This window comes from Dendrobates tinctorius, unplaced genomic scaffold (assembly GCF_039654945.1).
Source record: "Dendrobates tinctorius isolate UK_male_01 unplaced genomic scaffold, ASM3965494v1 ptg000022l, whole genome shotgun sequence".
NCBI classification, from domain to species: Eukaryota; Metazoa; Chordata; class Amphibia; order Anura; family Dendrobatidae; genus Dendrobates; species Dendrobates tinctorius.
The window spans coordinates 96,007,237-96,032,062 of NW_027361690.1; the positions used below are offsets into that span (position 1 = coordinate 96,007,237).

At 44.7% G+C, this 24,826-nt stretch overlaps 2 protein-coding genes across 4 annotated transcripts in view; both read right to left on the reverse strand.

The window, feature by feature from the left end:
- Positions 1 to 5,209, reverse strand: part of CTDSPL2 (CTD small phosphatase like 2) — a 69,060-nt gene extending 63,851 nt beyond the window's left edge. The window contains exon 1 of the mRNA XM_073568992.1: positions 4,900 to 5,209. The gene's annotated coding sequence lies outside the window, so the exon portion shown is untranslated. The remainder of the gene's footprint in view (positions 1 to 4,899) is intronic.
- Positions 5,210 to 12,034: 6,825 nt separating this feature from the next.
- The window catches only part of GOLM2 (golgi membrane protein 2), a 44,183-nt gene continuing 31,391 nt past the window's right edge, over positions 12,035 to 24,826 (reverse strand). Inside the window, exons 9-10 of one of the 3 annotated variants that reach the window (XM_073568994.1) lie at positions 18,879 to 18,965; positions 12,035 to 14,177 (exon numbers count right to left, since the gene is read on the reverse strand). In XM_073568994.1, coding sequence (XP_073425095.1) covers positions 14,110 to 14,177; positions 18,879 to 18,965 — 155 coding nt within the window. In that variant the 3' untranslated portion in view covers positions 12,035 to 14,109. Of the gene's footprint in view, positions 14,178 to 18,797; positions 18,966 to 24,826 lie in introns of all 3 variants that reach the window. The other 2 variants (XM_073568993.1, XM_073568995.1) reach the window with 2 other exon arrangements.

Here is a 24,826-nt window from a genome sequence, read left to right on the forward strand (position 1 = left end):
GATTACTGCAATGCTCCATTAATTGGCTTCCCCGTTACTCGACTATCCACACTCCAGTCCATACTTAATGCAGTGGCCAGGATAGTCTATCTGGGTAATCGGTACTCGGACATGTCCGCTCTTCGCCAGTCCTTACATTGGCTGCCCATTCATTATAGGAGCCAATTCAACGTACTTGTTCTCACCCACAAAGCGCTCCACAGTGCAGCACCTCCCTACATCTCCTCCCTCATTTCTGTCTATCGGCCTAACCGACCGCTGCGCTCTGCAAATGACTTTCGACTAACCCCTGCACTAATCCGTACCTCCCACTCCCTACACCAAGACTTCTCCCACTCTGAGCCAATCCTCTGGAATGCTCTAACCCAAAATATTAGGACTATCCACAATTTGCATAGTTTCAGGCGCTCCCTCAAAACACATTTGTTCAGAGCGGCCCATCACGTTCACTAATCACAGTCATTCTATGAGTAAGTGTGCATGTGTAGCCCATTCACTATCTCCATCCATCCCTCACTCCCTCAAGATGGCTGGACCATCATTGTAAATACACCATTGTAAATACACACCTGTACTTTGTATCTCCCCCACCTCATTGTAGATTGTAAACTGTCACGAGCAGGGTCGTCTTATTTTGCTTTAATTAAATTGTATTGTTAACGTTGTTACTTATGACTTATGTTTGGAACTGTTAAACTGTAAAGCGCTAAGGAATATGTTGGCGCTATATAAAGATTATTTTTATTATTAGGCAGTATCAAAAACAAAGCAGCTTTATTTAAAGCATGACACAAAAAAAGAGAAAAAAAAACTGTCAAAAACACGTAAAAGAGGCACAGAAAAGCACAATGAAAGAAACACAAGTAACCCAATTTAAATAATAGGAGCAGAAATGGTGCATCCTGCAACATGAAAACACACCAAAAGCTCATCATGGGAACAGTCTAAACAGGTTTTCTTAAAACTCACAAATTTAGCAAACAATAAAACAAGCAAATACATAGTATAGATGTTGTTTTGTATTAATTTCAGTTTAATCTGAGGATATGGGTCAAATTGCACACCTCCTATGCGGAATACGCTGACAGAAAGAAAACTTCAGCCCAAAATTTTTACTTATTCAATGCTGGCATATAAGTGGATAGACAGAGTTAGGGGCTCCCTCATCCTCTTATTCAGCACCCCCACATCACCAATACGATACACAGACGCACAATATCTCAACTAAAGACAAAAAAACCCAGAAGACACAGAAAGTAATGTTTTAGAGTACCACAAATTCAAAGTATTGTACGGGTAGCGAAATGATCACTGCTTCATTGATCAATAGCTGTTTTATTAAAGAATACTCCATTTTTTTAATACTTTAGCATAAAGAGTAGCTTATTTGGTACTTTAGGAATCATAACTTGTAGAAGAAAATGGGTTATACTCAGGGCTCGGAAGTTGGAGTCAGTGTCCATTTTTGTGGAGTCGGTATAAAATGGACTCCTAAAACACATATGGTAATATATTTGGTACAGTAGTACCATTAGGTGCTGTAAATTTTCATTATTTGGGAAAGTTATGAAATGTTCTACTCCTGATCTAAGGATGTGGGCTTTTAGTGGAGATGAATCTGTGTTGCAATTTATGTACATGCTCAGTAATGACCAGTGCTGTGAAGTCGTAGATGAGATGAATCTGTGCTGCACTTTATGTACATGCTCAGTAGTGACCAGTGCTGTGAAGTCGTAGATAAGATGAATCTGTGCTGCACTTTATGTACATGATCAGTAGTGACCAGTGCTGTGGGGTCATAGATGAGATGAATCTGTGCTGCACTTTATGTACATGATCAGTAGTGACCAGTGCTGTGGGGTCATAGATGAGATGAATCTGTGCTGCACTTTATGTACATGCTCAGTAGTGATCAGTGTTGTGGGGTCGGAGATGAGACGAATCTGTGCTGCACTTTATGTACATGCTCAGTAGTGACCTGTGCTGTGGAGTCGGAGATGAGATGAATATGTGCTGCAATCTATGTACAGGCTCAGTAGTGACAAGTGCTGTGGAGTCGTAGATGAGATGAATCTGTGCTGCAATTTATGCACATGCTCAGTAGTGACCAGTGCTGTGGGGTCGGAGATGAGATGAATCTGTGCTGCCCTTTATGTACATGCTCAGTAGTGACCAGTGCTGTGGAGTTAGGAGTCGGAATTCAGGGAAATTGAGGAGTCGGAGTCGATGGTTTGGTTACCGACTCCACAGCCCTGGTTATACTGCAGAGTGGATAAAAATAAAGTGTCAAAAAATATTTACAATAAAAACTACCTCTCAGCAAAACAAAAGATAAAATAAAATTATAATGGGGTAAACAAAAACTCTCGGAATGCAGTGACATGAAATTTATTTTTCCCCCCGTAAAACAGGTGTTTATTGTTAGTTGGAAAGCACCATGGTGGCGTTCACAACTGCATTTCTGTTATTCTGCTCCATCAAAGTAGAGCAAAGAAATAGCTTTGTCGTTGCAGTCACATGATGACAATTGAAGGCCTGGCGGAGCTCAATGACTATAATAAGGAGCGTTTGGTTTCCATCAAGGAGTATTTCAGAATGGGACTATTTTGCCCAATATTTTGTGGAGGAATCTGCAGTAGCGCCAGTGCTGCAGATGGGAACAGAGCCCAAGTCATAAAAAAATTAAACATTGTTGTGGGGAAAAAAGGGCAAAGATCAATGATTGAATTGTTTAGTTTTAAATTCCACGTAGTTGCAAAAATTAATAAAATGCTAACAAAATCTAATAAAGACAATTAATAAAATGACACGGTAATTCTCCATCTAAATTTCTTTTCAAAAATTTGAATTACGGTAAATGGTAGTACGGAAACTAACGTCTCACAATAACTTTAGGTGAAATATTTTTTTTTGTTAATCAGTTTGTAAAAAGATCCCTATTATTAGTCACAGCAGAAAAACAATGACATTTACATCAACACAACTCACTGTGTTTTCTAAATGTGCCATCTTTGCCAACTTTCGGAAACTAATACATATGACCAAAGTAACAGCTACCCTCTGAGCAGCAGATCCTCACTGTCGGGGCTGGCAGGATGTGCACACATAGATTCAGTCACTTTTTTGCACCATTAGGTCCTATGCAATTGGTGCGGGGGCAGCAGGATGTCTTACAATCAGCTAATTAACATAGAACTGCTTAAAAGTAAAGGGTCTGTCAAAATTGGGGAACACAGCAGTGTAGATGATTAGACTGTGCCCCTATATAAATGGGGAATATCTTGTACCATAGCAGAGCACTGGAAAGAGATGAAAAAAAAAAATAATATTGGCGATATCCCTAAAGACTGAGCACACAATAGTACCCAACATACCGTGCAATGACTGGCAGCCTGTACTCAGCAGGCGATCTTACCAGGGAAGGGCAGAAACTCTGTAGTCTACACAGTAAGATCGGATCCTACCAGCCCATTCAGAGGACGATCCCAATTACACGCAACGCCTCAATTTTTTCACTAAGTGGAATCCTTTGTAATGTGCTTTCTGCACACCTCACCTTCAAAAACAAGTTTAATGGCCCCAGGAAATAATATTTTCATCTTACAATGGACTTTCCTGAGACATTGTAACGACACACCACTGTACAATGTCACAGAGGGACTCAATCTGTGGCGCATGAATTACAGGAGGATGCAGCCAATCAGCATGGTCACTAGAAGAAACACCTGTATTAGTGACGTGCGTGCACTGACAAGTCTATCAGCGCCTCCTACAGCACAGTGTGGTACAACACGCCCTATACAACTGTATACCAGTGTCAGGAGGAGCTGCTGTGGCTCCATGTTACTCTGGTACCCTGCGAACTGTACTGGGTCCTGAAGATGCTCCTGTCCTCTACAAACAAAGTGATGTCCAGAGCCCATTTGTGTGTCAAGTTGCTTTATTTGCTAGATACTTTTTTTTATTTCCTTCTATCACCGTCAGTCCCGTAGAGAATGACTCGAGCATAGGTGTGCATGCCAGGCCATCACTTCATTCAGACGGGGGGGGGGGGGGTTAAACCATTTTTAGGTTTGGGACAGAGCAGTCAGATCCCCATCAATAGGTGTTAACTTCTAAAGATGGAAGTGAAACCATTACATTGCAGACAGGTAAACATACACAATGCACGTCTACGGATGGGAGCGTCACTTCAGGCCTGGCCAGTGTTCACTATGGCCCTGGTGGGGGGCAGACATTACAGGATATGGATATACGCATGTCGTGGCAATGCCTAGCAACAGTGTGCTAAGGCATTGGGGGCTAAGTGTGCAGAAATGTGTGTGGACTAGTGGTATTACATAATGTTTCTGGATGGGGGATGTACATGCGGGCGCTCATGTTATGTTTGTGTGTATATATATATATATATATACACACACACGTATATATACATACTACAAAAAAATATGTACACACAAACATGAGCACCGCATGTACATCCCCGGTCCAGAAACATTATGTGGTACTACTGGTCCATACACATTTCTGCACACACACAGATATATTACATACATGTATCATACACAGACTCCCCCCAATACACACAGCAAACCCTGCAGAATACACACACTATCCACAGCCATTGTGCCCTCCATCCCGGCGGACACTTACCCCCACTAACGGCCTAATACACAGCTATTTATTGCCCAGCTACACATTATCTCTATCCCCCATGCACACAGTGGTGCCAGCGCCGTCACCCGCCGCGCACAGCCATGTCCGGGTTATTCCAGGCCCCGCACTGTACCCGGCCGTGTCCGCACCGGAGGAGGCGGGATACCTGTGCACACACCGACCATTCCCGGGCCTCTCTTCCCCGAAGGCCTCTCCCTATCCGCAGCCTCTATTACCCCATACCTGCAGTGTCCCGGCGTCCTCCGGGTGATAAGCCGTGAAACCACAGGGTGCTGCTGAATTGTTCTCGGCCTCCCCCGGGGCCGGTGTCCTCCGTATCCACGGACCGCGGCTGCTAAATCCCGGGCGCCATTTCCCGCCGACCAAGGGAACGCAGGACCCGGATACAAGGCAGTGCGCCTGCGCGGAGAATCTGTGAGTAGGGAGGGGGAGGAGGCCGGGGATACAATGGGCAGGTTGTGTGCGCGGCGCTGAGCGCCACTAGTGTGCAGTACCTGTGCGACCCCCTGTGTGGCTGCTCGTGCAGGACCCACCAGTGCCACCCCAGTACCAGTGTGGTGCCATGCCCTCCGCAGCATTTTCTCTCACGATTTACAGCTCACGTAATAGGTCTAGTGCTGTGCAGTCCACTAGTGACGCGTGGAAAATGCCACAGCAAAAGACTGTCACCTGTCCCCTCCGCGAGGTGCTGGCATCAGTCGCTGGCCAATGCAGGCACGGTATATAGGCACGGTATGGCGGTGTTCACACCTGCTGCGGAAGTTACACCGCGTATTTGGTAAATCCGCATTCAGCCCCCTGAGCCCGCCGCCGTTTACATGCAGGTTTCTCTGATAGGGCATCGTGCATTTTTACACCAAGTATTTTTTTGAGGCAGAGAGAGCCGTGTATTTTTTTTTTTTTTTTTACTAGATATTCAGTTGTAGGACCACTCGTTATTATAGCGCCATTTATTCCATGGCACCTTACATGTGAGGAGGGGTGTACATAATACATACAAGTACAGTAATCTTAAACAATACAAGTCACGACTGGTACAGGAGGAGAGAGGACCCTGCCCGCGAGGGCTCACAATCTACAAGGGATGGGTGAGAATACAGTAGGTGAGGGTAGAGCTGGTCGTGCAGCGGTTTGGTGGATCGGTGGTTACTGCAGGTTGTAGGCTTGTCGGAAGAGGTGGGTCTTCAGGTTCTTTTTGAAGGTTTCCATGGTAGGTGAGAGTCTGATATGTTGTGGTAGAGTGTTCCAGAGTAGGGGGGATGCGCGGGAGAAATCTTGTATGTGATTGTGAGAAGAGGGGAGTAGAGAAGGAGATCTTGTGAGGAGCGGGGGTTGCGTGCAAGTAAGGCTGCGTTCACACGTGGCATTTTTTTCGCGTTTCCGCGGCTGTTTTAACCGCACAATTTTGCCACGAAAACGCGAAAAATAAGCATCCCATGCATTCCTATGGGATTCCGCAATGCTGTGCTAATGCTGCGGTTTTTACCGCGGCGGAATCGCTTCGCGGTAAAAACCGCAGCATGCTCATTAATTTGCGGAATTACGGCGATCCCGCCCCCATAGGAATGCATTGTTCCGCTTACTTCCCGCATGTGGCTGTGCACACCATGCGGAAAGTAAGCAGAACAATGGCGGATGGTACCCACGGTCCGGAGGAGAGGAGACTGTCCTCCGGGCTTTGGGTACCATATCCCTGTAAAAAATAGAATTTAAAATAAAAAAATTGTTATTCTCACCTGCTGGCGTCCCGCGCAGTCTTTCCACTTCTCTTCACGCTCTCGTTCCCAGTAGTCCTTTGCGAAAATGCCCGCGATGGCGTCCGTTCTCACGGGATCGCGAAGTCTCGCGGTCATCGCGAATTACCGCGAGACATCGCGATCCCGCGAGAACGGACGTCATCGCGGGCATTTTCACAAAGGATTACTGGGAACGGATGCGCAGGACGTCGGAGGGTGAGAATAAACACCATTTTTAATTTTTTTTTACATTTTATCTTTTACTACTGATGTTGCATAGGCAGCCTCAGTAGTAAAAAGTTGGTCACACTTGTCAAACACTATGTTTGACGAGTGTGACCAATCTGTCAATCAGTTCTCCCAGCGATGCTACAGATCGCTTGGAGAACGCTAGCATTTTGCAAGCTAAATACGCTTGCAAAATGCTAGTTTTTCCGCGGGAAAATCGCGGGAATTTAAAATGCGGTTTTCCCGCGAACTGGAATTCCGGAATTCTCGCAGTAATTTCCGCGAGAGTTCCGGTACGTGTGCACTTAGCCTAAGTATCAGGAGATGAGGTCACAGATGTATGGAGGAGACAGGTTGTGGATGGTTTTGTATGTCATGGTTAGGTGTTATGAATAGGTCACCAAGGAGAAAAAAGCAAAACAAGCTAAGTCACAGAAAACCAGAGTGGTTGGTAACTATGCAGATTGCAGATCCCTGATCTTACCACACAACTAGCAGTAGCTGTGGAGCGTGCCTACGATGTTCCTAGACCCCTCGTCACGGCCGGAGGACTAAATAAGCCTAAAGCAAGAAAAGGGAAAACTGCCCCAGAGCAGACCCCAAAGGAATAGACAGCCCCTACACATGTATTGACGGTGAAACAAGATGAAGGCACAAACACAGGCAGGAAAATAGGCTGAGCAAATTATGGGGCCCAAACTAACTAGAAAGGAAAGGAAAGACATTGTCTGCAATCTGCAAAAAAAAAAAACCCTACAAAAATCATGTCCAACACTTCTGATAGCAAAATTAACCCTGAAGGCACTAGACTTCTCCCACTATATCAGCACTCTGTAATATTCTGAGACAGAGCAAAAAGAGACCGAACTAGTAAGGGACAAAAAGCCAATTGGCAAAATACTGATAAATAAGAGTGGAAATTCAGCACAGCCCCCAGGCGGGGCTGGCAGACCACACAAAAAACTGAACAGACCAACAAAATCAAATGTGAACATTAGCAGAAAAACTTAGCTTTAGATGACTGGAACAGAGCTGAAAACCAAGAGCTGACAAGCCAGAAGGAATCACCAGCAACTGAATAGGGCATCGGCTGTCTTAAATCCAATCTGAGAATCCCAAGGTCCAATCCTCATTCTCAGGTGGCAGACCTCCACCGATCAAACTAGCCTCACCACCTCCTGTCACCACCAGAGGGAGTCTGGAAGGGGAACTCACAACTGGTGAAACAGAGAATGAACTCACAACAGTTAGGGTTTTGAACTGGAGTCTTTGGGTAAGAGTGAGCTAGTGCAAGGATTGACAGAGGGGAGAGTCCGGGGAATAGCGGGGGGGGACAGGTGGATTAGTCAGGCAGCAGAATTTAGATTGATGGGGTGCGAGAGTGTTTTTTTGGGGAGGTCTCAAAGTAGGAGGTTGCAGTAGTCAAGGCGGGAGATGATGAGGGCATGGACTAGGGTTTTTGCAGATTCTTGGATGAGGAATGTATGGATCTGTGAAATATTTTTGAGTTGAAGTGGAAAGGGCTTGGATATGTGGTTTGAAAAAAAAAAAAGAGATCAATGTCAAGGATAACCCCGTGACAGCGAGCTTGTGGGACTGGAGAGAGTGGGCAGCCATTTACTTTAACGGATAGGTCCGTTGGGGGAGCCAAGTGAGATGGGGGAAAGATGATGAATTCTGTTTTGTACATATTTTTAGAAATCGAGCGGAGGATGAAATGGCAGCCAGACGTTGTGGGATTCTGGTTAGTAGGGAGGTGATATCTGGTCCAGAGAGGTAGATCTGGTAGAGAGGTGATACTGAAAGCCATGAGATTCTATGAGCTGTACGAGGCCGAAGGTTTTCTGCTTGAAAAATGAGGCAAAGTCTTCAGCAGAGATGACTAGAGAGGGAGGAAGTGCTGGGGGATGGAGGAGAGAATTGAAGGTGTTGAATAACTGGTTAGGGTTGTGAGACAGGGAGGATATGAGATGAGAAGTAGGTTTGTTTTGCTGCAGCAAGTGTGGCCTTGATAGTAGTGAGGGACTGTTTGAATGCAGTGAAGTCCTCATTGGAGTGGTAACTTTTCAATCTCCGCCCGGCAGCCCTGGAAGCTTGCCTCAGTTCTTTGGTCAGGCTGTTGTGGCAGGGCTGTCTGTTGATTTTGCGAGCTTTGGTATGTGTGAGAGGTGCAACGGATTCCAAAGCTACAGCTATTGCGGTGTTATATAGAGTAGCAGCGGCATCCGCATTGTGTAGGGAACTTATGTCTGTAAGGGGGAGGAGGGATTCAGACAATGAGTGTAGATTGAGGCATTTAAGATTTCTGTGAGGCTGTGCAAGTTTACTGGGTGAGGATTGTGGACAAGGAGTGAAGAGAGAAGAGAATGTTGTGGTCAGAAAGAGGAAAAGGTGAGTTAGAGAAGGAGCAGAGGTGGGTGAAGATGAGGTCCAGTGTGTGGCCATCTTTGTGAGTGGCTGCAGAAGACCATTGAGTGAGGCCGAAGGAGGAAGTGAGATAGAAGTTTAATGGCAGCTGGGAGGGAAGTGTCAATGGTGATGTTGAAGTCGCCCAAGATGATAGTGGGGATGCCAGCGGAGAGGAAATGAAGTAGGCAGGTGGTGAAGTGGTCAAAGGTGGTGGCTTGCCCTGGGAGGCGGTAAATGACAGCCAGTTGGAGGAGGAATAGATACGCACAGAGTGCACCTCAAAGGAAGAGGAGAGGGTAACAGAGGTGGTATTGGGGTGGAGTAGTTATCTGACAGGAGAAAACCAACTCCTCCACCATTCCTGCTGCTGGGGCGGGGGGGTGGGAAAGGTGGAATCACCATACGAAAGTGCAGCAGGAGAGGCTGTGTCAGAGGGGGTGAGCCAGGTTTCGGTGATGGCGAGGAAAGTTTGTTAGTAATAAAAAGATCATGGATGTAGGAATGTTTATTGCAGACAGAGCAAGCGTTCCACACAGCTCCTGTTAGTGGGACTGGGGAAGCTGGGGCCAGGTGAATGGGTAGAAGGTTAGAGAGGTTACGGAAAGTGGTGAGAGAAAGTGTGGATGGGAGGTAGAAATGACTGGGGATGTGGTGAGGAGGACCAGGATTTGGAGAAATATCACCAGCAGTGAGAAGGAGCAGAGAAAGTGTTAGCAGGTGGGAGCAGGAGAGGGCATGAGCGGGCTGTCTGTGTTTGGAGACAGAGCATTGTATGTTGAGAAATAGATCTGAGGAAGAGGTGAGATGGATGGGGAGGAAGAGATGAACAGTTCCTTGTTTGGTGTAGCAACTAGGGGGGTTAGCAGAAAGTGAAGAATGATAGGGGTCAGAGTGAAGACAAACATTGTTTACAGTGACTATGTATCCAGTTACCTTCAGTTCCTTTCTGGTTCACTTCTGGATTGATTCATATCTCACACTTGAAAGATACACACTTATAGGATACACACTGCACACTAAAGTTATATAGTTGTAGGACCCATTTATGGAGTTTTCCACTGCAAGGAAAAATATAGTGCTGTAGATTTTAACATGCACAGTACAGAAAAAAAAAATTCCTCCACAAATCCATCACGAGTGCGTGGCCTGAGGCTGCATTGTCACATCTATGTGATATGTCCGTGTGCATTCTGGGGTTTTTTTTTTTAATCCATCAGCTCACAGACTCATTGGGGTCGATGCACCAAGACTGGTGTAGTCCTCGCTCACGCTAGGCCAGTCTTCATGGAGTAGAGGTGCAGAATTCATTAAGAGGCTCACACCACTACTTTATGGACGTGGCACCTCTTCTGAATCAGTGATAAATTTGAATAATGCCGGGATCAAACAAGCACATAGTCCCTCATCCAAGAAAATTCGACTGATCACACTCTTATCAAACTATGATCAGAGTATCAGCATAGTGTGATCAGATTTTCTCAGATGACATGCTATGATTTTACTTCACCTCATCAGCTCTGTCCAAGGAAAGAAAAATTGGACATGTGCATGGCCCTATATATATGGACTAACTAGGATGACACATGGAGGGGAAATTGGTCCATTTCCCTCAGATGGTAACACTCAATTAGATGTGCGTTGCCATCAGAGAGATGGTTTTTTTTTTATCAATTTGCTGGATCCGAGTATCATTCATTTTTGATCCAAGTGTCCGTTTTCACCATCAGTGTGACATTCATTTTTCTTATAAGCAGCAGAAAAAAAATTCCAAGCTTCTCCTAACCAAAAGTGGGGGAGAAAATTAAAAAATACTCCAATAAAAGAATAGATATACCATGCATGCTGCCTGTTTTTATTTAACAGACCATTGACTTGCATGGGTGCATTTGATCAGCAACCTAGATCAAAAATGAACTTGTGTGTTTGTGTTTTTTTGAGGACATTCGGTCCTGAGTGAAACACCACACATGTGAACGAGGCCTAACTAAAATGATCATGGTGACATCAGTTATAATTAATGCTCATGGGTGCAAGTCCCACAACAGACACCAGAATACTTTTGCACATACTGTAACGAGCCGTGCACCGGTGTGGACATTGCATCACTAGGACAAATGTTTTTCTACTGAAAGGAAACTATGGTGGTTCCTGGTGAATGACCGCAAGCAGAGGTCTTTAAACCACAAGAAAATAAAAACCAAAAATGCATAACTTGTACTATACAAAGAACGCACTTTATTTGGGGTACCTCTATTACTACTTTAGGCCTCATTTTTCACGGATAGAACAGATACTCAATCTATGGTACTATTCACATGTCTGTGTTTTTTTTAAAGTCTGTAGATCTGTGAAAGACACATACAGCACATGCATGGCGTTCTTGTGCCGTTCATACTTAAGATACGAGAAGCTTTATCATTTATTTATCCAGTGAAAAACACCGATTAAACGCTGATGGTAAAAGGGGACGCCCGGGACCGCGCCCCGATGGTAAAAGGGGACGCCCGGGACCGCGCCCCGATGGTAAAAGGGGACGCCCGGGACCGCGCCCCGATGGTAAAAGGGGACGCCCCGGACCACGCCCTGATGGTAAAAGGGGACGCCCCGGACCGCGCCCTGATGACACAGGTATCTTTTTTCACGTACATGTGAATAAGTCCTCAAATTGATGCTAAAAAAAAAAAAGTAAAGTTCCATAAGTTTTAAGTAGTTTCTCTCTTCAGCTAATCAGTCACTATGAGCTGGATGCAGATACCGGTAAATACGTACAAGGATGTAGGACATTTACAGCAGTGAACATAAACCATATTTTGTTTTACATCCATCTTGGGGCACAGGTCCCAGGCATATGTGTAGTTGGGGAAAAGGGGTCTAGGTCACTCATTTTCTGACCCTTTGGTCAAATCCAATGCAGTCTACATGAATGTGAAGCAAATGAATGCATCAGTAAGTGCACTGGAATAAGGCACACACAGGAAAGAAAAACCTTTTTACTACCTTTATTAAGAACGTCCCTCACAGGTTGCTCTCCCACACTGCAGGACAAGGACACAGGTTTCAGGGCAAGCTGTAGACAGCACCAAGCGTGGGCCAGATCATACACAAAAACATACAAATGTTAACACAACCAATACCAAACGTTGAATTGTAAGGTTAACTGAAGAAATCTGTATTTCAGACAGGTATTGTCAGGGACAATAGGAATATAAACAGGTCTTGTCTGTTTGGCCATATAAAGTCTTATTGTTAAGATCGACCTTAGGAAACTAAAAATACTGCAGTTTCAGCTTTGACTTTGGCTGCTACACAGTTTTTCTGCCACGTTATGCAGTAATAATTTGCCACTGAACCAGGCGCCATTCCCTGCATGATCTTTAATGGCAGCCATATTTCTTGTCACTTACCTAGCCTAGAAAAAAAAAAAACAATGATTGCATATGACAGACAGTCTTACGAGGAAGATATGGGGTCTGGAAAACAAGGCAGAATATTCCTTCAGTTCTTCTCCTTCAATATTTGCATAAATGAAGGTTGGGGGAAACATACCGTACCTTGATGTGGGACACGGTTGTCATACCAGTACGTTACATGTCCATTAGTGGTGAACCAATTAGTCAATTGGGACAATGAATATTCAAAAGGCCTAAAAATAATGCTGAGCGTTCACAGCCTAGTAGATGGCTCCACTGAGTGCCAATGCCAGATCCACAGAAAACCAATAAATACGCATAATGTTTGGTCTTTCCTTAGGGTTTACATAAGAAAAAGAAAAGCTTTCCAAAACGACAAGGTCTTCATTTTTCCCACCTCTGGTATCCAGTGCAGAATAAGGAGAAAATAACCACACAAAAGAAATTACCGCTCAGATGATATGAGTGTGCGGGTAGCTGGCGTCGGTCAAGTCTCCAGATGCGAACAGCATGGGCACAGGGGCTCCAGAACGAGAAGTCTATTTCTACTAAGAGGTGCAGAACGGTGTCAGCAGGTTGATCCCCTTTTCAGTGTTCAATTTCTAAATCATTTCCTAATCATGCACTGGAGCTAATTAAGGCTGTATGTGATGTCCTGCAAAAATAAAAAGTTACCAAACTGCTTGTGCCATCCAATCTCTATGGTGAATACAAATAACGCCCAGTTTACTATACGAGAACATTGGTCTGTGTCCCAATGCAGAGAAAGCGCATAGAAGGACACGGCAGTCCATAAGTGGGCATTTGCGGTAAATCGGCCGTCATCAATACTCTCGGACCCCTAATGACATCTAATATGTATGTAGAACGTGAGGACTGATCTGGGCTTGTCTTAAAGGTGCAGGATCTGCTTGATCAGAAGTGTTACACGGTGCAGTGCTTGAGTCTATTTACACATATTACATATAAAATACAAATATTATATAAATATATTTGCAGAGAATCTAGTACTTGGCTGCACTGCTTACACAAGGAAGAATGGACACGGTTTCAGAAAATTTCCTAAGATGCGGCCCTTCAATTCACACAGAACCGGTCATAGATATCCCATAATGTGGGGGATTGTGTAAGAAAGTCAGAATCCATAGGTCAGGATTTATCAGACGTACTTGGGAGAGTAAAAATTCTAACGTGTCCGACAACGAGATCATGTGCGCAGCGGATCCTCTACAGGGGACGTTCCTGCGGAAGATGATATGTACATGACAGTCTTCAGCGTCCAGGGATTTTCATTTAAGAACTTACTCGTACTCAATCCAGAATAAAATTTCCAGCAACAAGATCATATTTACAACCCATGGGGAGGAAAAAAAGAATAATAAAAGTCAAATCAATGAGGAAGCTCAACTTCTACAGCCACGAGTGGACTGTGATGGCCTTTGTAGGAGTAGACCCAACTACAACCGTGTAATGCCCCATCCAACAAAGAAAGAGGCAACTATAGAACAAGTCTGATCCTCCCGGCACCAGTATGAACATCATCTGCTCCTGGTCTTTGAGCCTCCTCTTACAGTACAAATCATAGACTAGAGAAAGACCCCAGCACTTGGCACGTTTCATTCCATTCTTCTGTCTATCCAGGCCACAGGTTACAGGGTCTCACCAAAATGATCTTTTCTGTATTCGGCTGCATCCACTTGTCCATCGTTTTCATCATCTACATAAAAGCATAAAAAGATCTTAATTTCCTCCAAAATAAATGACAAGTGTTAAAATTCTAAAAACGCAGAAGTCACATGCAAAAAAACTAATGAAAGCTAACACTATTTTATCTGACCTATTGTAGGCTGATAAAGGGCAATCTGTGGGATCAATGAGGCAGCATGCAAATATGTTTGGACCAGTTAAAAGGTGAGGTTTATGGAGTAGAAACCCTTTAAAGCTTTGTGAACACAACGTCACCCAAAAGCTGGCTGAAAAGTGCCCCATAACATGAACATAATACAAAGCAATATCAAAACGGCAGGACTGTCTTGAGTCATTTTTTTTTTTTTACTGCTTCAGGGTTTGTTAAAACAAAATGATCAGGCAGCTTCCGTTTGGAAGCCGCTCGCTTTGTATACTTAATAGTATAGTGTGAAAGCGGACATTGGCAGAGCCACCATTAGAAAGATGACACGGCCGCCAAAGCCGCCTAAGGAAAGCAATTGCTGGTGTTGCATCAAAATGATGCTGGGCACATTCCCCAAATCTCCAATCAGAACTCATGTTTTTTCAGCTCCTCATTTTTTTTGGAAGAGTTTTTGCTCCAAAACCTCATGGGAGAAAAAAAAAAAAAAAAAGCATGAACACAGCCCAAGGAAGCGAGCAACGGTACTGCATCTCCATGCTCCTATAGTCACTAGAATATTTTATACACCAACAGTCCACAGTAACAAAGGTCGACTAGATCATATGTCCCTGCAGATCAGAACTGTCAATGGGATTATAAATTCCCATGAGACAGAAAGTGGATAAACCTTTTACTTCTAGACACCAATCTCCTGTCCATCTTGTGCATTAGTTGTCGTATGAGGATACGTATTGTACTTTTGCCCAGTTAGCCCAGAGCAAGTGACCAGCATGAATGGCCGGTTGTAATACTACCACTAAGTGCAGATAGACAAATTTAACAGTCTAATAATGCCCAGACCGAACCACGATCAGTCTTAGATGCCATTATAAAGAGATGCTCCAGTTTTAAGAAAAGGGGGTTGTTTTCATTGAACAAATATGGGTTATTCAGCATCTCTGAATAAATACAGATCTTTCTCCTTGGTTGAGGTGCAGAACAATAGCCCCAATGATCTGGCTTACAATTGTGCGCCCATTATCTGGCCACAGGTCAGCAAAGCTTCTTCCATGCTCTGACCTCACTGTCTTGCCTTACCCTAATTGTGAGTGCACACAGTGCGGATTTAGCTGTGGATTTGCAGGTAAAGTGACCTGCGGTTTACCTGCGGATTTGCCTGCAGTTTGCCCCTGCGTTTTGACACCTGGACAATGGAACAGGTGTCAAACCGCAGCGGAATCCGCAGAAAGAACTGAAATGCTGCAGATTTAAAAACCGCAGCAAATCCGCTGCATGTGCACAGCGGTTTTTAAAACCCATTGGATAACATTGTACTGTACTCTGCTTGCGGATCCACAGAGGCAAATCCGCTGGGGATCCGCAGCAAAATCCGCACCGTGTGCACATACCCTTAAAGGGAATTGTCAGTAGGCTCAACCCTCCTAAGCAGTCTATATGGGCATGTAGGTCATAGGAAAAATAATAAAATGATACCTTAATATCTGCAATCTGATGTTTTACGCCTGAGAAATCCATGTTTTTCTTGTTTGTAAATGAGCTGTTAAGATCTATGGGCCGGACACAGATCTGCATGAGAATCTGTTTCCAGAGATTACTTTAAATAAAAGGGGATCGTTACCTGTGTTAGTTACTGGCCTCACACTGAACAGGAGAACTGAACTTTGTCTCCTTACAAACACATTTGCTGCAGCTCTCACAGCTCTGCTGTATTATAGCACTGTCTGCCTGTGACATGGAATCACACAGGTAACTCCCCTTCAAGTAAAATAATCTCTGGAGGCAGATTCTTAGGGAGATCAATGCCTGGCCCATAGCCTGAAACAGTTCACTTACAGAGAAATCCACATTTTCTTAGATGTATTAAGACATTAGATCGCAGATATCAAGATATCATTTCATTCAGTTTCCTATGTCTTGCATGCCCATACAGACAGCTTAGAAGCATTGATCCTATGACAAATTCCCTTTAATAGTATGAGAAAATCAGGAATTGTCCTATGTAATTTCCTCATGAGCTGTTGGTGATACATGAATTTTGGAGTGGAGTAACCCCGACTTATGCCAAATTTTACGCATTAGTGCTTCATGATTCTCTCTTTAGCTGAAATGCACAGACTAACCGTGGGCATCCCGACCCCAACTTGACAGTCTGGTGAGAGACCTGCGGCCAGTACTTGCGTTGCGCTCCAAGTGCAGACTGCAAAACACACATGTGCAAGTCCGGCCTTAGAGGATCTGTCTTTTCATTATTTCTGTGCATATTTTCATGTTCTCTTTACATGCGAGGGACTGAATGTCAACTTGGACTTATAACTGTTAAATCAGAGAGTCAAAAGCCATAATTTACCCCAAATACCTGGGATATGATGGACTAAACACCTAGCCCGTTTTAGCCTACAATCAAACAGAATTTCTCCCTAGGAGCAGCAATATCATGCCTTCCTTTCAGTGTTTCTCAACTCCAGTCCTCAAGACCCACCAACAGGTCATGTTTTCAGGATTTCCTTAGTATTGCCCAGGTGATGCTGTTAATGCTTGAGCAGGTGATGAAATTATCACCTGTGCAATCCTAAGGGAATCCTGTAAACTTGACCTGTTGGTGGGCCTTGAGGCCTGGAGTTGAGAAACACCAGTGTTTACCTGAATGTATTCGTAACCCACCAGACACCGGCCTATTGCAGAATATGCTTCGTACAGGTTAATCTGCAATCGGATGGGAATATGGTAGCGCTTTATGGGGGACCTAGCCCTCAACTTCTAAAAACTTTATTGATTCATTCTTAAGCTGCTTTTATATTCCACAGTTTTATATTCTGCACAGACCTTTGACCGTTGTATGTAAAAGGATAAAAGTATGCACAATAAAAAAAAGGTTCCTAGATAAATAAACCTGTCATCAGATTCATGCCCCCGGGGAGGCGACAGACTAGTCACACATCATTAACGTATATTTTCTCTGAAATGCCAGTGTCTGAGAAAATTATACAGCTAGGATTTGATCCATGCTGCCCGTGGTTTAGGCCACATGAATCAGAAGACAGGTTCCCTTTAAACGCCACAACTTTCTCAGGTTTAGGCAAGTCCTGTCATCTATGACACCACCCCTTCTCCATCTTGGCTAGGGCCACATTAAAGCATGTCATTTTATTTCTTACACCATCAGTGCTGGTCCAATACCTGGATTTATAAACCGATCTCTCTCCAATTTGAAAAACCGGGAACACCCGGCCAAGCATGCCGGTTTTTGGTGGAGTCGGGAGAAATAACAGACGGGAAAATGCAAATGGCCAACAGCTACCTTACAGGGGTTTCCAGGCAATACGCGTCTTCAGCCTTATCAGCTTGCGCTAGGTAAAATAAATGAACAGAATGGTTACTCACCCTCCTCTGCTCCAGTGCTGCTTCTTCACTGCTGATCTGGTCTTTGTCGACAGGCTGCAGCGGTGATGTCATGACTATAGCCAAGTCAACCACTGAGCGCAGTCCCTCTGACATTATCTGGTCTTTGTTGACAGGCTGCAGCAGTAGTTACATCTGCCTAGCATATCACCGCTGTGGCCAATCACTGAGCTCAGCTTTTATTATTAAAAGCTGTTGAGCTCAGTGACTGGCCGCAGCGGTGAAGTGCTAGGCAGATGTAACTACTGCTGCAGCCTGTCAACAAAGACCAGAGGAGGTGGAACAGGAGCAATGGAGCAGAGGAGGGCGAATATCAATTCTTTATTATTTCAACCTAACACAACAAAACAGGTTGATGAAACTTATTCCTGTCCTGTAAAACCCCTTTAAAATGTAAGGATACCTTTACTGGATTACTAAACAAAAAAAAAAAAAAAGTCTAAAAACAGGACCCAACTGGCTACAAGGAGACCATAACCTCATTTTGGTGAACATAGCGTTTGGCTCTTTATTGCCCCATATAAAAGCTATTTAAAAGGACTTGTCCAAACCTGTATCCTATGCAAAAAGTCATAATCGGTGACACGTTAGGAAAAGCCTTCTGACTAATTATCGTGCACATTCCCTTAGTAACGCCGTGGCGAACCGCTATCACAGCAAGCACACGCGATGCTAAGTAACGCGATTAGCTCTGACGGCAGATACTTCATGCTGCTCCTAATGAATGCAGGGAAAGATGAAATGGCCGTAACACCACAACCCAGATGAGCCCTTTACACAGGGCGGATGCCGGGGAGTGAAATGCAACATATGGCGTTTAGAGAAGAAACATGCAGCCTACTACTAAAGTGCAGAGCATCACACCTTACAAGGTACACCTAGGCAGTCGGTAATGGAGAATTCATGCACAATGAAGCACAACACAGTCATCCAATGTCTCCAGCAAGAAATGTATTGAAAGCCATAGCTGTGAATCGGTTATAAATAGCAGACGCTCGTGTGCCGGGAGCCACGTGACGTGGATAATCCGGAGCTGGATTGTATAGAACATGGGGATAATTTGACGCAGGCAGAGCCCACGCTCACCTTGTACGTCTTCTTCTCCCCCATCACCATCCTCTTCCTCATTGTAGGCCAGCTCTGCCTGCTTGTCTGCCTCGTACTCACCCACGTTCCCATCATCCCCGTTATAATCTGCCACTTTAGAACCATGTTGAACATCTACGGGGGATTCATTCTCATCAAAAAACCGACCTGGGAAGTCGGGAGTGGGAAGGAGCAAAAAAAAAAAAAAAAAAAAAAAAGGGATAGAAGGGCGGGAGAGAAGAAAGGTAAATGTGAGAAAATTAGGAAAACATCAGCAAAGACAGGACGTTATCCCAAAGAGTCATGTGAAGATCACTGTGCTTGTCAAAGCAACACCGAGACTAAAAATGAGCAGTAAAGCAAGTCCCATCCCACCGCTTCAGCTCAGAAAACTCGACTGGTCCGATAAGGAGAAGGGATAATGTCACAGGGGTCAGCAACCAGCAGCACGCAAGTTGTGGTGAAACTACAACTCCCAACATGTCCCAACAGCCTGGTGGGAGTGGCAATTTTATAAAAGCTGGGGTGTTGCAGGTTGCTAGCCCCCAAGTTTAGCATAAAATAGCATTCTAAAATTCTAATTCATTAATTGCATGAAAAAGGACAAGCACAGAATAATACAATAGTGCAAATTACCCAAAAGAGTGATCATTCAGTTTCAGAAAAAAAAATAAAAAAATTATATAGAAATCAAATCGAAACAGCAAAGACGTTAGTTGTAGATAGTGGGGACTCTAGATGGGGTGCATGCCCAAACACAGGAAAAAAAAGAAAAAAAAAAAAGACACATGCATGGTAAATTAACATGTGAATCATGCATTAAGAGTAGGCTGTGCTGCCACAAAGGCTACTTAAAGGGGTTGAAAAAAGAAGTTCCAGCGCCAGGAATGGAAAATTAAAAATCCATTTTATTGTGCCATTGCATATTAAAATTCCAGCAGGTACAGCATATCTGTCGGATGACTACAGAACAACGCTTTTCGACGTCGAAACGCGTTGTTCTGTAGTCATCCGACAAATATGCTGTACCTGCTGGAATTTTAATATGCAATGGCACAATAAAATGGATTTTTAATTTTCCATTCCTGGCGCTGGAACTTCTTTTTTCTTTCCTATTATTGATTGACTGCCTAGTCAAATCCGTGCGCAGGATCTGGATCCTACCAGCAAGGCAGTGCGGTGAGCTGGATTAATTTCTTTTTTTTTTTTACTTAAAGGGGTTGTTTCACAAGAGACATGGGATAACCGACCACCAGTGAGTGGGAGGCTGGTGGAGCACGGGTAGCTCTCTCCATTCATTGCTGTGGGGGGTCCTGAATACAGCAACTCTTATAATAAGGAATGGAGACCGAGATTGAGCATGCGCTACCACCCTCCACTCAAGCCTGGGACGGAGGATAGGGGGGACTCCTACTCTGAAAATAAGTGTGAATAACGGAGGTGGAACCAGCAGATATCCGACATTTATGGTATATCAATAGGATATGCAATAATTGTCTATTTTGAGATAATCCCTTTAAATATGTAAAAAAAAAAATACTATTCTAAAATAGTAATGTAGAAATGATGGTCAGGCAGCAAGCACCTAGGATCTGTCGGCACTCCCAAAATGTTTGTTTTAGTAGATACTTGTATTCTCCATAACAAAACTTCTGGAGCATTGTTTCTTCGCTCTGGATTGTGGGGTTCCTCTGTTTATACACGCTGTGTGTCTCCTTGGGGGAGTGTCCCTTACCTGTCTAGTGCTGTCCAATCAACAGTGTGAATGGACACGCCCCTTTGATAAAAAGAACAGTAACACACCCAGTTGTCAACGTGTTCATATATTTCTAAGAATAATAACAGAGGAATGGCACAACACCGAGAGCTTTGAAAAGATGTTGCAGAATGGTTATAATATAAGGCGTACACGTATTTATGGAAGGAAAAGTGTCAGGAAAGGGGACAGTTCTTTTTAGGCAGTATAGCAGCAGGATTGTGAGCTAGGAAACGTTATGTACAGATAGTTAGGCAGGGAGCGATGAGAAGGATCATAGGATGACAGTTACAATTGGTTAATTTATAACAAGAGTAAACGATGGAGAGTATATACAATACTGGGAAAAGATGAGAAAAAGCGCGCACAGCCTTCATCCCAGATCTCCACTATTACTGTGTGGCCATAATGCAGGGATTACACTGAACAGACCCTAGACTGTGGTAAACAGCAGATTAACATCAGGGTCTGAGCTCTGCATTAATAGAAATAGTGCGCTGAGGGCGAGCCTCCTGCTAAAATGCTAGTTGCCACTGCCAATTCCACACTGCTGGAGGCACGATAGTGCTAATAATAAATCCTGCTCTGTTTTACACCTGGGAACCTGTTGGACGACATTCCCACGCAGTGTGGAGGTCCTGCAGTGATATCCGCCGCTGTGTACATCATTGCGAAGAGGGTGCAGGAGAGTCACACTCTTCACTATCTGCATTGCAAGGGAGGAGGAAGTTGCAATGACCTCCGGCAGCTTAAATTCACATGGTGCAAATCTCAATCTCGCAGCTCTTTTTGCAGAGAGTGCATGAGGTGACGCAGCAGACTTCCCGCAAAGGAGTACAAAGCAGAAAAACAGCTGGGAACGCAGCCTGAAGGTTGGTTTACACATGACTAGGGGCATTAAACAACCACTGGTCGGCTACTTGTTAAAAGCCTGTTTACACGCAGCACGGTGGCTCAGTGGTTAGCACTGCAGCCTTGCAGCGCTGGGGTCCTGGGTTCGAATCCCACCAAGGACAACATCTGCAAGGAGTTTGTATGTTCTCCCCGTGTTTGCATGGGTTTCCTCCGGGCACTCCGGTTTCCTCCCACACTCCAAAGACATACTGATAGGGAATTTAGATTGTGAGCCCCATCGGGGACAGTGATGATAATGTGTGCAAAACTGTAAAGCGCTGCGGAATATGTTAGCGCTATAGAAAAATAAAGATTATTATTATTATTACACAGGCCAACCACATGTGCACACAGAACAGATTTATCCATGGGCATATGCTGCCAGGAGTCTGTCAGCATAAATGACTGTTCAAACCAAGCACGGGCACTCTGTACCTTCTTGTTTTCCATCTCTCTGCCCTTTTCTGGCTCTGTAAAAGCAAGAGCTGTCAATCAAAGAAGAGGGGTTAGAGGTGGGAGAGAGTGAAAATAAGCGGGTAGGAAGGTGTAGTTAAAGGATTGGCTCCGCCATGGTGCACAGAGCACCTGTGCTTGGTTTGAACAGTCATTCTGTGCTGATAGTGACGGTACAGATCTCAGTAACATAACCATATTATCTTAATGAGCAGCCTCCCCTATCAGCTTCGTTCTAATTGTGGTTTCTGAAACCCTTCTTAAGCTGCTGGCTTGTCAAACAATGGAGTTAATACTTGTCAGTATTCTGCTAGGTGTGAATACTGCCCGAAGCCACCACTGCCAGTATTAGTGACTGCACCCTTATCTACAGCAACTATATGGAGACATAGCTTCACTACAATCAAACAGCTTATTCGTTTTTCTCTTTTTTATGAAATGTGGGAATAGATCCGAGAGGGTCGAGGAACTGGATTATTAAAAAAAAATAGTTGTGAAGAGACGTGGCATAATAAAAGGGCTCATGTAGTTATGTTGTGTCTGATCTGGTGTGGACTTTCATGACAGAATGTCCCCTCACCAGCGACATCCGGAAAAGTCACATTTTGATTATGTAGTAAACATGGCATCAGTTCCCATTAATCTGCCAGGCTGATAACTGCAGCGTGCCAGCGTAACTCCACACTCCATATATTATTTCTACACACCTACATTATTAATGAAGAGAGGCCAAAAGTTTAATTAACTGCCTCAAGGCATGTGTTATATAAGTAGTATCGTCAAGATGGGGATGAAAATGAAAGCGGCGAGGAGCAATAGACTGCATAGCAATACACACATTACCAGTGTAGGATCCCCCTGGTGCCGCCAAGACAGCTCTGACCCCTCCAGGCATGGACCCCACAAGACCCCTGGAGGTGTCCTGTGGGATCTGACACCATGATCTTAGCTGAAGGGTTTTCTCAACTTATTAAATGGATAAAATTGCAAAGCGCTTGTAATGTGCTGGTTGCTTAGGCAAGGACGCAGCTCTGAGGCTCGATCTCTGGAGCTTCAGAATCCCTGCACTTCTCCCAGGCCACAGAAGCAAAGCTGCCCCTCACAGTTCAGACCAGTGGCGTGACCATCCTGCTGGCCCGAAATATTGAGCTTCAGGAGCGTGCTATCCCCAGCAAGCAGGAAGCCGGTAGGAAGAGTAGCAGTGTAATTTGGAAGATACAAGATGAGAACAACTCCATTGATCCATGGAGGCCACCTCTCACAGCTTACAGGGCTTAGGCTGGTTTCACACTTGCGTTTTTTAGTGCTGTTTTTTAGCGCAAAAAAAAAAAAAAAAGCATGCTTTTTTTCCCCCTTTTACATGGGTGCGCATACACATGCATTTGTACTCGCATGCGTTTTTTTGTAGTGTGCGCACAAAATGCAACCTGTTGCATTTTTTGTGGGTCCGACTTGCCCCCAAAAAAACGCATGCACACGCACTGCGTTTTTTTACAGCCAAACACCCATTACAGTCTATGGGTGCGCACGTATGCGCAAAAAACGAATGCTTTTTTTTTAAAAAACACACCAAAACCCGCAAAAAAACGCACACAAACGCATGATGCGTTTATGTGCGTTTGCACTGCGCACGGTGCGCAGGGCAAAAAACCGCAAGTGTGAAAGTAGCCTTAGACCTTTTTTTTGTTGTTTTCCAGCCGATCCTACACATGCTCGATTGAGGACTTGGCCTACAAATTCTGTCTGACTTTCATGATACTAAAAAGTATCATCAATGCCAGGACTGCCAGCAGAACACCACTCAGAGCAGCACATTGCCTCTGCTGGCTTGTCTATTTCCATGGTGCCATCTCTTCTCCAGGTGACCAATGTACACACAACCAAGATGTAAAAGAAATCATGATTTATGGGTCTAGGTCTCCTTGTTCCACTGCTCCATGACCGAGTTCTGATACGCACGTGCCTATATCGGCACCTTTGGCAGTCGTCAGGATTCAGCATGGGCACTGACGGGTCTGCAGCTATGCGTCCCATATGTACATAGCTGTGTGTTCGGACACCTATCATAGCCATCCTTAAAAGCGTATTGCCAACATGGCCACTTACAACATATCCATACGATATGCCACAAATGTCCGAAAAGGGTCCCCCCCTCCCCTAGTACCCATTTATCTAAGCTCACCCTTGTGAGTTGCTCAGATCCTTACACTTGCCTATTTGAAAAACATACTGAGCCAGACTCATCAAGACCAGCGTTGTCCATGCCAGTATGGATGAGGAGTTGTGCTGGAGTCAGATGCTCCTGATTTATAAAGGGGCGCACTCCTTGTAATGAATCAGGAGCATCTGACAAGTGGCATACGCCTCTGTCGTGGACTGGAGTAAGACTCATCATGGATTTGATGAGCGGGGTCGCCACGCTCCATACACGCTTTGTCGCTGGCCGTTCACTTGCTGCTGCATGTGCAACCCCTGCTTGTCATAATAAACGGTATTCCCTTCTCCTGTCAGTGGTGGTAATGTTATGGCGGATCAGTGCACATCAGACATCTTATGTGGATTGTATACAATATTAGTAAGCGCATGTAAGAAGGGTCACCAATTTGGGGTTTACTAAGCAAGTGTTAAGGCCCCGTCACACACAGCGATCTCGCCAGCGAGATCGCTGTGTGACGGGGTTCAGCAACCGGCCCCCCTGCTGGTTATCACTGATCGAGCAGCATCGGCCTGGGCAGTTTTTCGATCGCTGGTCTCCCGCTGGCCAGCACGCATCGCTGCATGTGGCAGCGAGAGACCAGCCATCAGCAACGCTGGATGCTGGTTTCCAAGGTAAACAGCGGGTATCCTGGATACCCGATGTTTACATTAGAAACCAGCGTCGCTGATCCTGATCGCTGGGGCTGTCTATGTGACAGCTCACCAGTGA